The sequence below is a fragment of the Balearica regulorum genome, chromosome Z (assembly GCF_011004875.1).
Source record: "Balearica regulorum gibbericeps isolate bBalReg1 chromosome Z, bBalReg1.pri, whole genome shotgun sequence".
Lineage (NCBI taxonomy): Eukaryota > Metazoa > Chordata > Aves > Gruiformes > Gruidae > Balearica > Balearica regulorum.
In genome coordinates this window covers 85,859,685-85,872,952 of record NC_046220.1, presented here as the reverse complement: position 1 = coordinate 85,872,952, position 13,268 = coordinate 85,859,685, and the positions used below count along the sequence as shown (strand labels likewise).

The 13,268-nt window shown below is 46.2% G+C and overlaps 1 protein-coding gene across 1 annotated transcript in view; it reads right to left on the bottom strand.

Annotated features, from left to right (window-relative positions):
* Window positions 1–320: 320 nt before the first annotated feature.
* Window positions 321–13,268, bottom strand: part of DCC (DCC netrin 1 receptor) — a 364,131-nt gene continuing 351,183 nt past the window's right edge. Inside the window, exons 27-28 of the mRNA XM_075740931.1 lie at window positions 6,849–6,991; window positions 321–5,019 (exon numbers count right to left, since the gene is read on the bottom strand). Of these exons, the coding sequence (XP_075597046.1) occupies window positions 4,930–5,019; window positions 6,849–6,991 (233 nt within the window). The 3' untranslated portion in view covers window positions 321–4,929. The remainder of the gene's footprint in view (window positions 5,020–6,848; window positions 6,992–13,268) is intronic.

Below are 13,268 nucleotides of genomic sequence, written 5' to 3'. Positions count from 1 at the left end.
ACTGCAGCTTTAACAGCCTGCTCTAGGTTTCCAGCCAGGTATTCCTTGTATCATAAATTATCCAAAAGAAAACACTCTAAATAATAAATTAAATATTACTTATAAAAAGTACACCCTCCCCCCCCTCCCCCCAACCGCCCCAATCCCGAACGTGGCGGCAATTCGCGAACGTAGGAATTGCCAGGTCTATTTTACAAGAATAAAAACCAGCATCGTTCCTTCTCCTACCGACGTCGCTTCCTCGCGCTCGGAAATACACGTACAGCATACAGCGAAGCCGGCTGGCTCGTGCCGCCCGGCGCCGCGCGGGCTGGCTCGCGTTCTCCAGCCAGCCAAGCCCAGAATGAGGATGCGTTCAATGCCATTTGCTGAAGAATGTTTCAAAAAAAAAAAAAATTTAAAAAAAATATAATGTCATGGAGCCTCCGGGAACCCAGTTTGACACCAGACGGGACACTGAGCAGCTAATAGGGAATGCGGGGAAACAAAGCCGACAGGAAAAACAATCCCCGATCACCTGCGAAGCCATGATTTTTTTTTAAAAAAAAAAATCCATCGTCTTCCATCCAGCTTCCAGGTATCCATCTCAGAAAGGAGGCCGGGGGGGGTTGCAGATTCGCCTCCTTCTGCGTCCCACCGGCGTTGCCCGCAGAGCGCTTCCCTTCCCTTCGTCTGCGTCGGGATTTAACGAGCGCCTCGGTAACGCCGCCGGCGCTCACCCCGCAAACGGTTGCGCCTGGTTTTACCGTGGGTATTGCTAACGGTGGCTCGTGCCCGGTCATGGCAGCGGGCGTGAGGATCTGCGTGTGGATTCGCAGGATTGAGCGGTAGGTGCCAGCTAGGAGAGCACGAGGAAAGGACCCTCGGTGAGCTACAGCAGGAATTACACCATCAGCTCTGACCGCAGAAGAAGACACCTGACGCTTCCCAAGGCTTGGAAGGACCCAGAGATGGCGTTAACTGTAAACTCGCTCCCGTCCTTCCACGTGCGAACGAGCCCCGCCGTCGTTTTGCCTGCTCTTTTTCTGGGTTGCACCGCGTGTTGCGGCGGAAGATGTCAGAGCGAGTGAGCGCGCGTGCTGCAAATGCGCCCGGAAGCTCAGGAGAAATGTTTTTTAAAGAAAAAAAACCCAAAAACCCCCAAACCATCTAGGCTTTAAAAATGTCAAGGAGGGAATCAGACATGCGGCAGTCCTACCTACGCCAGTTTGTAAAAGAGCTGGCTCTGCGGAGGGGTTGGTGAAAAGATGCTCCTGGGAAAAACCTCAAGGCAAAGCTACTAAAAGAAAAGGCTCGATGCAAAGAACTCGGGAGCGGGTAATCCTGCTCGGAGCTGCATGACTGTCTCCGTGCTTCTCCAATTTTTTGGTTGCCTCTTAGTTGGGAATTACCAGTTCCCAAACACGAGGTTGCGCAAACGGCCGGATCGTTTTTACGGGCTACGATGGTCCTCGCTCCTTGAGCAGTGACACCACAAACCCTACGGCAAAAATTTTGGCAGCATCCACGCGGAGCCCTAACTCACGACGTTATCAAGATCATACGCAAGAACAAGGAGCGGATTATCTTTCCCCCTTCCAAAAACTAAATAGCTTCTCAAAGAGACCGAATCCTTTCCCCAGAAGCGATCATCTAAGCAGTTCACCAAGACGCTGAGCTAGGGAGCCCTCCACCTTTTGAACCATCGATATTGTTCCATTTTTAGGTCTGGGAGCAAAAAAAAAAGGGGGGGGGGGCAAGAAAAAATATCTCTTTTTTTCAGCTGCTGGGGTTTTTTTCCCCCCACCTGTTTATGGCAGCCCTGTTGTATTGATTAGCTAATGATCTTCCACGGGAACATCGAGCTTCACAAACCCGTCTTGCATTGACAGATGTCTCATTACATTTTTCTGGGATTGTCCGTGGCCGAGATAGTCCCGGGTTGTAAATGTTCTGACAGTTGAGGAATTTGTCAAAAATCCAAAAAAAAAAAAATTCTCAGCCAAGCTCAAATAAATAAAACATCAGAAAAAAAAGTCCGATGTGGAAGATTTATGCTAAAAAACCCCTCGTTTGAGTTTTGCAAGTTACGGGGTAAGGTGAAATTTTAAAAGAAATCCTTGCTACTGATATAGGTATTGTGCTCAAATCACCCTCAAAGGAAGGCTGGGAACGTCTCCAAGGCTCCTTAGGACAACGACACCCAACTTTAGTGTCACGTAGCTCAGGGGAGGTGAAGGGTACAGCTGAAGGAGAATTTAAAAAAAAAACCCCAACCAACCCTAAAACTCAAGAATTTAGTTTTACTGACAAATGCTGAACTTCCATGGAAGCAGAAATTTCTTCCTAATTTATTTAGAAAGGGGGTGGGGAGCAGCTGTGCCTCGCTTGGGCCGAGCCGATGGAGTCGTTCCTTCCCGCGGACAAAGTAGGCGAGGACTTGTTTCGGCGTGGAGACCTTGGCCTTGGTCCGCAAGCGTTAATCGATTTAACCGGGCTGAGCCTGAAAATAGAGAACGCTTCGAACGGCAGAAGAAAAGCTGCGCTCCCGGGAGCGCCAGATCAATCCACGGACTTTCGACTTTAGCGTTAAGTCGAAAGACGAGATGCCCGAACAAAGCGAAGAGGTTGATCAATACCGAAGCGCCTGGACGCTCCGACGGTTTGTGTCCAAACCAAACCAAATCCCACTCGCGAACCTCTTTGCGGCTCACTTGATTTTAGGCAATTTGGGATCGTTAAGACGCGTGGTCCTGGATTAGCATTCCGCGATTAAAAAGGTGCAGTGCTGCTCTTTGAAAGTCCTGGGGGCGAAAATCCCGCTGCAAATCCCGGGGTAAGAGAGATTTCATAAGCGACACGCGAGAGACGGGTTTGACCTTACGTTCCTATTTCAACGGCGTCAATCTCTGCGACTACGGACGGGGAGCTATTCAAAAGCTGCATTAAGCTTTTTTTCGACTTAAAATGGAGGGAGTGATTTTAGAGGGTCTAACAGCTGAGCCGGGTCTTCGTCGGGAAAGATTGGTGCATTTTATTTTTAGGAGAGGTTTTTGGTTACAAATCTTTCAGAACTGGAAAGCTCCCCCTGCCATGCAAACAAGATTTCCTCACTCTCGAGAATTAAAATCTTAGTAAATTGAATAACAAGGCATTTTCAAAGGAGCATTTTCACAAACACACTAGAGTTCCTAATGAAGCATTTGAATTCCTCCTTGACATCTGATTTCCTTTCCAGCACAGGGCCGTAGAAAATAATCTGAATTATTACTTCTGTTGCAGTGCCATTTTACTCCAAATATTTTATTCGGAGATTCACATATAATTACCCACCTAATAAAAGGAGCTATTAGGTTGTAAAGATCCTATCCTTTCCATGCTCTTTTAAAATTATGACCCACTCAAGCTTGAAAGCAAAGGCAGAGCTGAATGGAATAATTCATCTGAAACTCTCTCATTGGGTTTTGCAGCCTCCTAACTGATAAATATGCAAAGCAGTTCCCTTTTGGTGATTCAGCTGCATAAACAGGGATTAATGCTGAATGCAGCTGAAAATTTAGCCATAAAATGTATGCCCACAAAATTTAGTCAATTCAGCCAGTTATCGTTGTCAATAAACACCGTAATGCGCAGCTAAAGGACGAGGACAAGGAGAGGGAATCCCTAACGACGGTTCTCGGTGTCCTGCTGCTCTCCGCAATTCCCTTGCTGTTCTCACGGATTACTGCCCATCTCAACCAGGAAACAATATCACGCTTGCGGAAAAGCCTTCCTAATTAATATGAAAGTTATTTACCGGCCTCTCTGGTTCTTCCCCGTGGGAAGCACCCAGCGTCTTCCACCCCTTCGCCCTCCTCATCCTCTGCCCGTCGGCATCCCAGGTGGACGGGGTCCTCGGACCGGAGCCATCCTGAGGGGATGCCGGGGCCGGGGCGGGGGGGGATGGAAAAGGCTCGGGGCAACTTCAGCTCCGGTTTTTCGCTCTGCTCCGGCTCGTGGCGGCCCCAGCAACGCTTCCCAATGTCGTGCCGGGGCGGGCTGGCACAAAGGCCACCCATACGCAGACATGTTTCATCCCAAGCTTAAGCCCGTAATGACTGCGTGTCAGCGAAGATTGCATATGACGGCCTCTTGTTGCAAGTGTACGCTGGCTGGCAGCAGGCCACCAATGCAGATTTTTTTTTTTTTTCCTTTTCTTCTTTTTTTTTTTCCTTCTTTTTTTTTAACATTCCTGGTTCTCTGTTTGCCATACATAAAACATTAACTACGGGAGGATTTACAACCGCTTGCGAAAATGGCTGAATTTAACAGCAACTTGCTAATCCCCACCGCTCGTGCGAGATGAGTGACGGAGACGACAAAAGAAATTCGTGATTTGTCTTTTCATTTTGTGCTGTTGGGAAAACTTCCAGATTTCTGGTGTGGTGGTGTGATTATTTGCTATGGGTGTTTTCGTAGTTCAGTAATTACGTATTTAAAAAAAAAAAACCAAACCAACAAACGAGTGACCTACAACACTGTCTCATTAGCGGCATGGTCTACGTTTAAAAACATACTTGAATGAGGTAAGACTAGATCTATACAAAGAGCTACAAACCTCTACGGAGTAAAACATGAGTTAGTCCCGACAACTTGAGCTCTACGAAGACTAGTAGATCAAAATGAGCAATCCGGTGGCATCAGCTACGACCCCGCGGTGATGATGTCGTTTGCCTTGCCACGCTTCCGTCACTTTAGATGCCAGATCTACAGTTCTGTAACATTTCCATTATTATTCATTCCTTTTTCTTCTTTTTATCATTCCTTTTAGGACTTTGCAGGAATCTTCCTTGCGCTGAAGGAGTGGTACCGGGAACAAGATGATTTTATGGAGCGGCAGACGTGGGTGGTATGTGTGAAATCCTGGTATGCTGCAATGCTCCGGGATAATTATCGCTTCATCAAGAGCCATTAGAAGGCTGAGCCTGTGATAGCGTTGAGTTGCTTCATTAGCCCCTCCAAACTGGCCATCTGTTCACTCAGATCGTCCTGCTCATAAACCTGGGAGTGAACAAACACACACAGGTTAAGTGGGCAGCAGGATGAGAACCGAACCCCCTCCCCGTCCCCAGAGCCCAGGACATGGACCCACGGCAGGGACCTCCTGGGGACACCGGGACACCTCAAGGATGACACGCTCAAGGATGGGCAAAGCCTTACCGGGCTCAACACGCGAGCTGAAAACCAGAGGTGAGCGGGCTAGAGCAACGTTAAACATTAGACTAGGAAACCATATTTTAGCACCCAACGGAGACATCAAAGGCTCATCTAAACATGTCCTCTCCTAGACTGAGGCTGCAACAGTTCGTTCAGCAATTAGCTGAACTACTCAGCCCTTGCTAGTGGTTGGGAATTTCTACCATCACCTCTAGTGAGAGCAGAGGACTGGGAACAGTTTCCAGCCTAAATGGGCTGGAAGAAAGTAATCCTTTGGGGTACGGTCAACTGAGAATCTGCAGCAAAACCTAAAATTACCCTTCTTGGGAACAACTGACCTGAAAAATTACCAAGGCAAGAGCAACAGGAGTGATCCTCTGCTTTCAGACACTGAGAGGGAGCTCAAAGATTCGTTATTTATGTGGGTTTTACCCAGTAAAAGATCTGACGCTGCTGTCTAAGTCCCCGAGGTGGGAGGGAGTAGGAGGCTTAAAAGAGCACCTGTAGAGTCAAGCTTAAAAAAAAAAAGTAATTCCCCAACTGTTAGCCTCTCTCCCCAAATTCTGACCACCCGACGAGCTTGTTGCCTGCACCGTTATTGCCGGTAACGGCCCTCACTCTTAGTGGGGCTTGAGCAGTGTCTCTCCTAGGAGCTAAATAATGCTGCTGTGATAAAAAAGGGTACTGAGAGCTGAAATGGCACTTTGTCTTATCAAACGTCCCGTGTTAAATTACTCCTTACGCCAGCAATTTTGCCACGGAGGGCATTTTCCTTCCCATTCCCTCTCCAGGAGGAGATTCCATGTCTCTTACATCGTCCTGCGTCCCCTTTTCCCAGCAAAACAGAAGAATCCTTCTGCGACTCTATGCAGAAGCATATTTTTCCGGCATTGATAGCGACAAGCAGGAATCAAACACCGTTCTCCTGCATCCGTCAGCCAGCAGACCCAAACCCTCCATACCCACGTCTAAAGCAAATCTTTTTTTCTTTCCCTTTAGCCAGGTTGAAAATGCAAAAGGATTCACTCCCAAGATGTTGGACAAAACAGCACCTAGCAAAAAAAAAAATCTCTTGTGCCAGTAGATGAAAAGAGGTGATATACAAAATGCATTTAATATATTCCTTTTTTCCCCTTACTCCTTTTCTTTTGCCCAGTTTCATCTTCTGGATCACGTGAGACCTTTCTCTACAAGAGTCTTAATAGGAGTGAAAAGATTATTCTAATTTCACCATCTTTTCAGTTTCACTTATCTACTTCTTCAATGGTATTTTTCTCACCATTATCGGGTATTACTATATACTCATTTTTCCTGCCAAAATTATTTTCTTTCCTTATCGCACTTCTTACCCCGCTTTCTCTTCTCCCAACATCTCAGGGTGCTCAGGAGGGGCTGTGCGAGTTGTCCCGTGGATAATACTGAACACAGAATTTAAGCACTCGCTTAAAGTCCACGCTTAACACATGCCAAAGTCCATTAAAGTCAACAGAAAAGTTGTGCCGGCTGCCAGAACTTTTTATTGCCTTCCTAATAGCTATTGGCTACGACGTAACACCTTAGGTAAGGAGGCACGGACCGTTATCTAAAAATTAACGTGCGGATTGGGGATTAGAGAATATAACTCGATGGCGATGCGGCTTGCAAGAAGGTTGGTTCTGAAAGAGGGTTCTTACGTTTGCCGAGTCCTCCGTCTGCTTGTGACCCTCTTCTGCGACCTCCGGGGCCGTGGGCACCGAGACGGGCAGCAGAGGCGACCTGGCTTTCCCTGCCAAGCCGAGGGATGCTGTTTTAACCTGAGCCTTGGGGAGGTTAGGCCCTGGAAGAAGAAATAAAAGTCACGGTGAGAACCTATAGGTATGAAATGTAGAGATTATAGGCAAAATGCGGTTGGTTTTACCATCGCCGCTTGTGTTTTCGGCTGGAAACCTACGGTCCCCTTCCTAGACAGACACTACTTCTTCCCGGAGGAGCATCAGAGCCAACACAAACGCTTTCTAAAAACTCTTCAATTCTATTTCCTGACCTCCGCTCCCGACAGAGGACTCGCAGTGGCAGCAGGCTGGCAATTTTCTGTTGACATATTACTTTTTTTGATGCAGAATGCTCTTCTGCAAAAAACAAAAGCTTTCACACGGCAACTTAAATTTTCCTGGGAAAAGTACCTACAAACCTGGTGCTCCAAGAAGATAATGAAAACTTGGGCTCCGTGGCCCCTGCCTGGCAGGGAACTATCAGTTTGATCTTGTGTTTGAAGGAGAAAATGAGACCAAAGAGCAGAAGGCAGTGGTCAGGCTGGGGGAACGGCAGTTCATTTCCATGGTTCGCCTCTGGTTTTGTTTCTAAGTCCCTCAAGCCAACGGCAGCCCTCCAGGTGAGTCAGTGAACAAGCTAAACCAAAAACTGTATCTCAACTTTGTCCAAAAAAAAAAAAGGAAAAAAAAAAAATTATTTTGGACTTTTTATCCCAGCTTGGGAGAAGGGAAAAAAAAAAAAAAATCAAAATAGAATTTTGGGGGCTTTTTTTGACAGAAAGGGATTTCCCGTTTTCAGCAGCTCTATGAAAGAGGTGTCAGCCGCAGCACTGTTTGAAGGGCTGCCCTTTAGAGATGCATCAACTGAGACGTCTCAGCTCTCTTCTAGAGGAAATTAAAAATTCTTTGTCTCTTTTAATGATTTAAAACATCCAAGAATTAAATCTTTGTCCTGGACAATCTGCCTCCACTCAGCACGAGGTGCCTGGCTCTATGCAGGACACCGCTGGAGACGCGAGGGCCGTCGGTTGAAATAGAGGCACCCAAGACATCGATTTTAAGTACACGGGGATAGTTTTAAAATTAAAGTTGCCATACAAAGCCAAACGGAGATCGGCTATCTCATGCATCATAGATTCAAGGCCAAAAATGGGGACGGTAATTTCAAGCTCGCTTGCTGCCGGCATCATCCTGCTCCCTGTGGAGCTACGGCTTGAACATCCCCACGACCCGCAAAAGGCCAAACTCGTCCTGCTGAGAGTCTTTGGCACTTCTTTCAGCCACCTAGGTCCCCAAAATTTATTCTTCCCCCTTTCTATTGCCATCAAACCACTCTGATGCCTACTTGTGCCCTAAGGCAAGTTTCACGCTCCTATCTTTACGCAATCTCCAGGCTGATACTTGCTGGCATCGCGTACCGGGGACTGGCAGATCCCCCCACCGGGTAACAGCAGGTCCCCTCTGGCACAGGGGATCACTCTGGAGTCTCGCAGGGCGGGATTTCATCTCCCATGAGACTTGGGCACAATTTTCATGCTGCTCATTGGACTTCCGTTGAAATCAAGAAGACGAATCATAAATAAATAGCTTTTTTTTCTATCTATTTCCTCCACTATGACCTTCAGCAAGTTCCCTGCCTTTTTTCTACTAATGTGTACCATGATAATGACAATAGCAACAGCCCTCGCTTTAGCAGCCGATCGCGCTTATTAGAGGTATTAAAGGGCATCAGTAAGTCAAGTAGGCCGTTGGCATCGCATCAGAATTGGACCCAGAAAAATAAGTCTTGAGACACTCCAGCCATAAAATGTGCAGAGTGGAAGGGGTGTCCCAAGGACAAGCCACAGGACAGGTTGGTACGAGGACACCCGCGGCTCTGGAGGTGAGACGTGGGGACCAGAAGTGTGGGAGATGTCTCCGTCCAGATGGGACGCACATAGGCTCCTTCCCAAATCCACATCTCAGGTCACAAACCCACCCAGCTTCCATGCGAAACCAAACCGTCTTTTCATGAATCTTCAGTTTAACCGCCCATTTGTTTTCTTCATCACCGTATTCCCAGATCTCTTACGGATCAGTAACGTATCATGAAAGCAATGCTCCCGAGCCCGGAGCACCGATGCCTGGAGACTAACTCCAGCGTAGGAAGGCAGGCAGCTGCTGCAGCTCCCCAAATCCCATCAAATCACTGCAGTCGTGACAGCTCTCGGTATTCTCCCAGCCGGGAGACAAGAGCTGCAGATTAATTTTCCTGTATTTCCAAAGAATTGTGTTTACATTTTTAATTAGTTTAAGGCAGGGAAAACACAACGGAGCAGAAGAGAGAACAAAATCCCTCCCGAAATCCAGTTGCCAACAGCCTGTTCATTAAAAAGAAGTTCCAGTAAAGGCGGTAAGATGGGGGGGGGTGGGTCAGAGCGGGAGAGACTCACCAACACCCTTCTGTAAGGCTGAGCATCGCAGATAACTCCCATTTAGCTGAAGCTATGAAAGTGTGAAAGCTCAATACAAGCTCAAAGAGATCGCCATAAAGATACACTCGCTCTTCCAGCTCCAGTTTAATAGCTAAAAGACTTCTTTAATAACTGGGCCTTCAGACTTCCCTGTATCTCAGAGGAAGAGGAGAAGATACAGCTCTCCCCAAAGATTCGATCTTCTAAGCGCTGCACATTCAAATTGGGTTTTTTTTAAAAAAGGAAATGTTTTTCACTTCCATTTCTTCATTTAAAAAAAAAAAAAGAAGCAGCTTATTTCCAAAGAAACTTGCGTCGGGGGGGGGAAATACGCACACACCGATACCCAAAAGGTGCACCCAGTACTTACGCACCCAGAAACGCAAGAGCCCGAATCTAAAAAAAAAAAAAATAAAGTGAAGAATGGGCGGCATCACAGGTAAATTAACTCTAAGCTGCCCGGTGCATGGATTTTAGCTTCTCAACGGTAGCGCCCGCGTATCCTGCTAGAGAGAGATTTATCCCATTCCTGTTCCAGGGAATCTGGATTGCGCCCTGGGATATCACCGCGACGTGAAGAATAAATAATAAGATACAGCCGCCGCAGAAAATCGCATCCAGGCTGTTTATTGGTTAGGTAATGGACCCAAATAGGCTTTTTTTTATACCAGTGACTTTGCATCGCGACTTGTTTGATTTTCGTGGGCTGGTGGAGAAGTAAATATTTGATGTGGTGGTGAGGAGCTCGTGCGAAATGCAGAGCGTGTTGCTATTGTCATCTTCTAAATCCTGTGGTAAAAATCCTGTTTCTCATATGTAACTCATTAATTGTAGTAATTGGACTTAAAGACCCACTTTTCTGCACAAAGACAGATGTTCCCTCCTGGATATTGTTAATGAGAAACCGTAACGGTGATTAGTAAGTTCAGTTTGTGCATCTTTTGGCCCTTTAGCTCGCAGAAGCAACAGGCAAATCCTAACGCTCGTAACTAAAACGAAGCTGAGAAAATCTTCCTCGCGCATAGCTGAGTATTTCAAGCTCTTCAGCAAACGTTTCACAGCGGTTTTCCAAGGTAATGCCTGTAATACGTAATTAGTGAAACACTTGAGCCCTCTTCCCCCAAAAGGACGTGAAGACCACCAAGCAGGTCTCTCAAAGAGAATTCTGGACGTAGAAGGTTGACACGCTAAGTAAACTATTCCGTGCAAACGAGTAGCTCATTAAATTAAAATCGCATTGCTTTCTAACGTTCTCCAACCCAGCGGGAGTCTCACAAGTGAAAAAGAGGAAACCTTGGAACTGGGGCCGCAAGAGGCAGAAGACGCCAATACCTATCAGGTGTAAGTCTGAGCAGCCCCAGCATGGATTTACTATTTAAAACTTTCATTTTCTCAGCAGAGAAGTTATTAAACCCTTCATTGGCTCATTAGTTAAATGACATATGACTACCGGGTGCAAATCCCAGGTTCCGCCGCCTCTCCGAGGCCCCTGCTGAACTCATCGCAGCAGTATCTTCGGTATTTCAGGAGAACTGCACATCCATGCAATCCTGCGTCAAGCCAAAAAGAAGTGGTTTTTTTGACATCTTATACGCATTTGTGCACATCAGGCCATATGTCATCATGATGGACACCAAGTAAAACCAATACAGCAGCCATCCTCTTGACAGCAATACTTTGGGAGAGCTACTTGACGTTATTTTATTTTGAGGTATGTCAAAGATTAGATGATGCACTCAGCCAGGTGAGAACAAGTCGTTGCAGTGAGAGGAGTCAGGGTTTCTGCTGTTCGCGTTGCAGGGTTTCCAACGGCCAGGACCAAGCTGCAGGGAGAACAGTGAGCTGGAAACTCAGAAAGGGTCAAAAAATGCTGTATCAGCCTTGAAGACGAAAAATTCTTATGTGGTTCATGTGTTACAGCCATTGTGGGGGGTGGTTCAAAATAGTGACATGGAAAAAAGTGGAGAAAAATGCAGAGGAATGCAAAAATTGAAAGGAGCTAGTATATTAAGAGAGCAAAAGATCATGCTCAGTGGAGAACATCGGAGTAGAAGGTGGCTGGCTACCAGTGGAGTTCCTCAAGATCAAGTTTTAGGACCAATTCTTAATATTTTGACACATACAATAGGTGCGTGATTATGAAATTACTAGCAAAAGCTTGGAAATATATACAGCATGAGCTGGAATGAGACGAGGAGAACTGCAGGGACCTTTCTGCCTACCTGCTGCTCATCCAAACTTTCGGACTTTTGCAGGAAGGAGGCTGGACCATGCATCACATCCCTTCAGCTGAATTTCACATCACTTCAGCTGTTTAAATTGAGGGATGAGTCTCTACTGGTTCCTTCTTCTACCTCAATCATCTACGGAAAGAAGCACCTTCTGAAGTCTACAGAGAGGTTGGATGAATTCTGTCTTTCAGAAGATCCTCTCTCCCTCTCCTTTGGCTGCACGGTGAAGCTTCTGGGACTTGCACAGAGCAGACACCTGTTCATCAGAAGTCTAAAAAAAACTAGGAATGAGCTGTATCACGGAGAAGAAGGAACGGGAACTTTTGCTCTCAATTCTGCTGGGTCTAACAGAAGCAAACAAGGGAAGAGAAAAGCCTGCACGCTTCTGGTTTCAAGCCTACAACTGGGTACGTGCCTCAGAGAAGTCGACTACAATCTTGGGATGTACGAGGGAAGCAATTTTTGGCAAAAGCAAGGTCAAGAGCAATGACATTTTACAAAGCACGGGGACGAGCCCATCTGGAAAGCTCTGTACGAGCCTGAGGACTTCAAGCAGTAAAACATGAACTGTACAAAGTTTTGAGAAGGGTTTACTAACTGCCAGTGATGAAGAGGAAGAGTCTATAGGATAATCTAGATATCAAACAGAAAATGTGATGGAATCAGCTTTGCCTGGGAATCCTGCTCTTCCCTGAAAGATTGCAGGAATTTGCTTTCACTAGGTGGGAATGCAAAACTCAAAGGCCACGAGAGTCTTTCCACGAACCTCGGTGAGATGTGGATCAAGCTCGCAACGCCAACCTGTTCTTCACAGAGATCACTAAGCTGGGCTTAGGAAGGACGCATCTACGCTTAAACATCAGGTAGCGACCACAGTTAGAGGTAGGATATCTAGCATTTTTAAAAGTGTTCATCTTCCTAATACTCTGCTCTCCATAAACATGTACAACCATCATCAAATACCATGTAGGACACTAGAGAAACTCTGAAAAGAGAATTTTGCAGTCATTTTAGTCATCGATTGCAGAGTTGGACAAAAAGCTCCGTCCAATATTTGATTAATCTAAAGCCGATTTTTTTTTTTGGTTGGTTTAGGATTTTCAACAAAGCAAAAAATATTTTGAATCAGGCAAGGTATTTGTAGGCACGTCTGATAAAACCGATTTGGAAATTTAAACAGAAAGTTTCCAAACTAGGGGTACAGATATATTATTATATTCAATAGCCCAACAGACAGGGCAGGCATCAAAGGTGTGAAGTTGAAGATCTGCAGGTGAAGATCATCCTCTCTGAGGAAGCAAGTGAAAATTGATCTGTCTTCTGGGCTGCAAACAAGCCTTTGTTTTCATAGGAACTGAGAGGATTCTGGAGGATGAAGAGTACCAAGATGAATCCTCTATAACGAGACCATAAAAGTCAAAACAAGTCTGCAGAAATCCGAGGGTCATGTCAGACTCGTAACTAAATGAGGATAATCTTTTCTGGCCCTGCATCTCACACCTTTTCCATAATTTTTTCTATGCAACAGGACAAAAGACAAACCCAATCCGTGTCTAGAACTGCTTCTAGTAATGAAGAGTTGCGGGCACGGAGGAATGTGCAAGGATGCTCCCACAGAGAAACGTCATAGCTTGCGAAACTGAAAGCGATCGATTTGG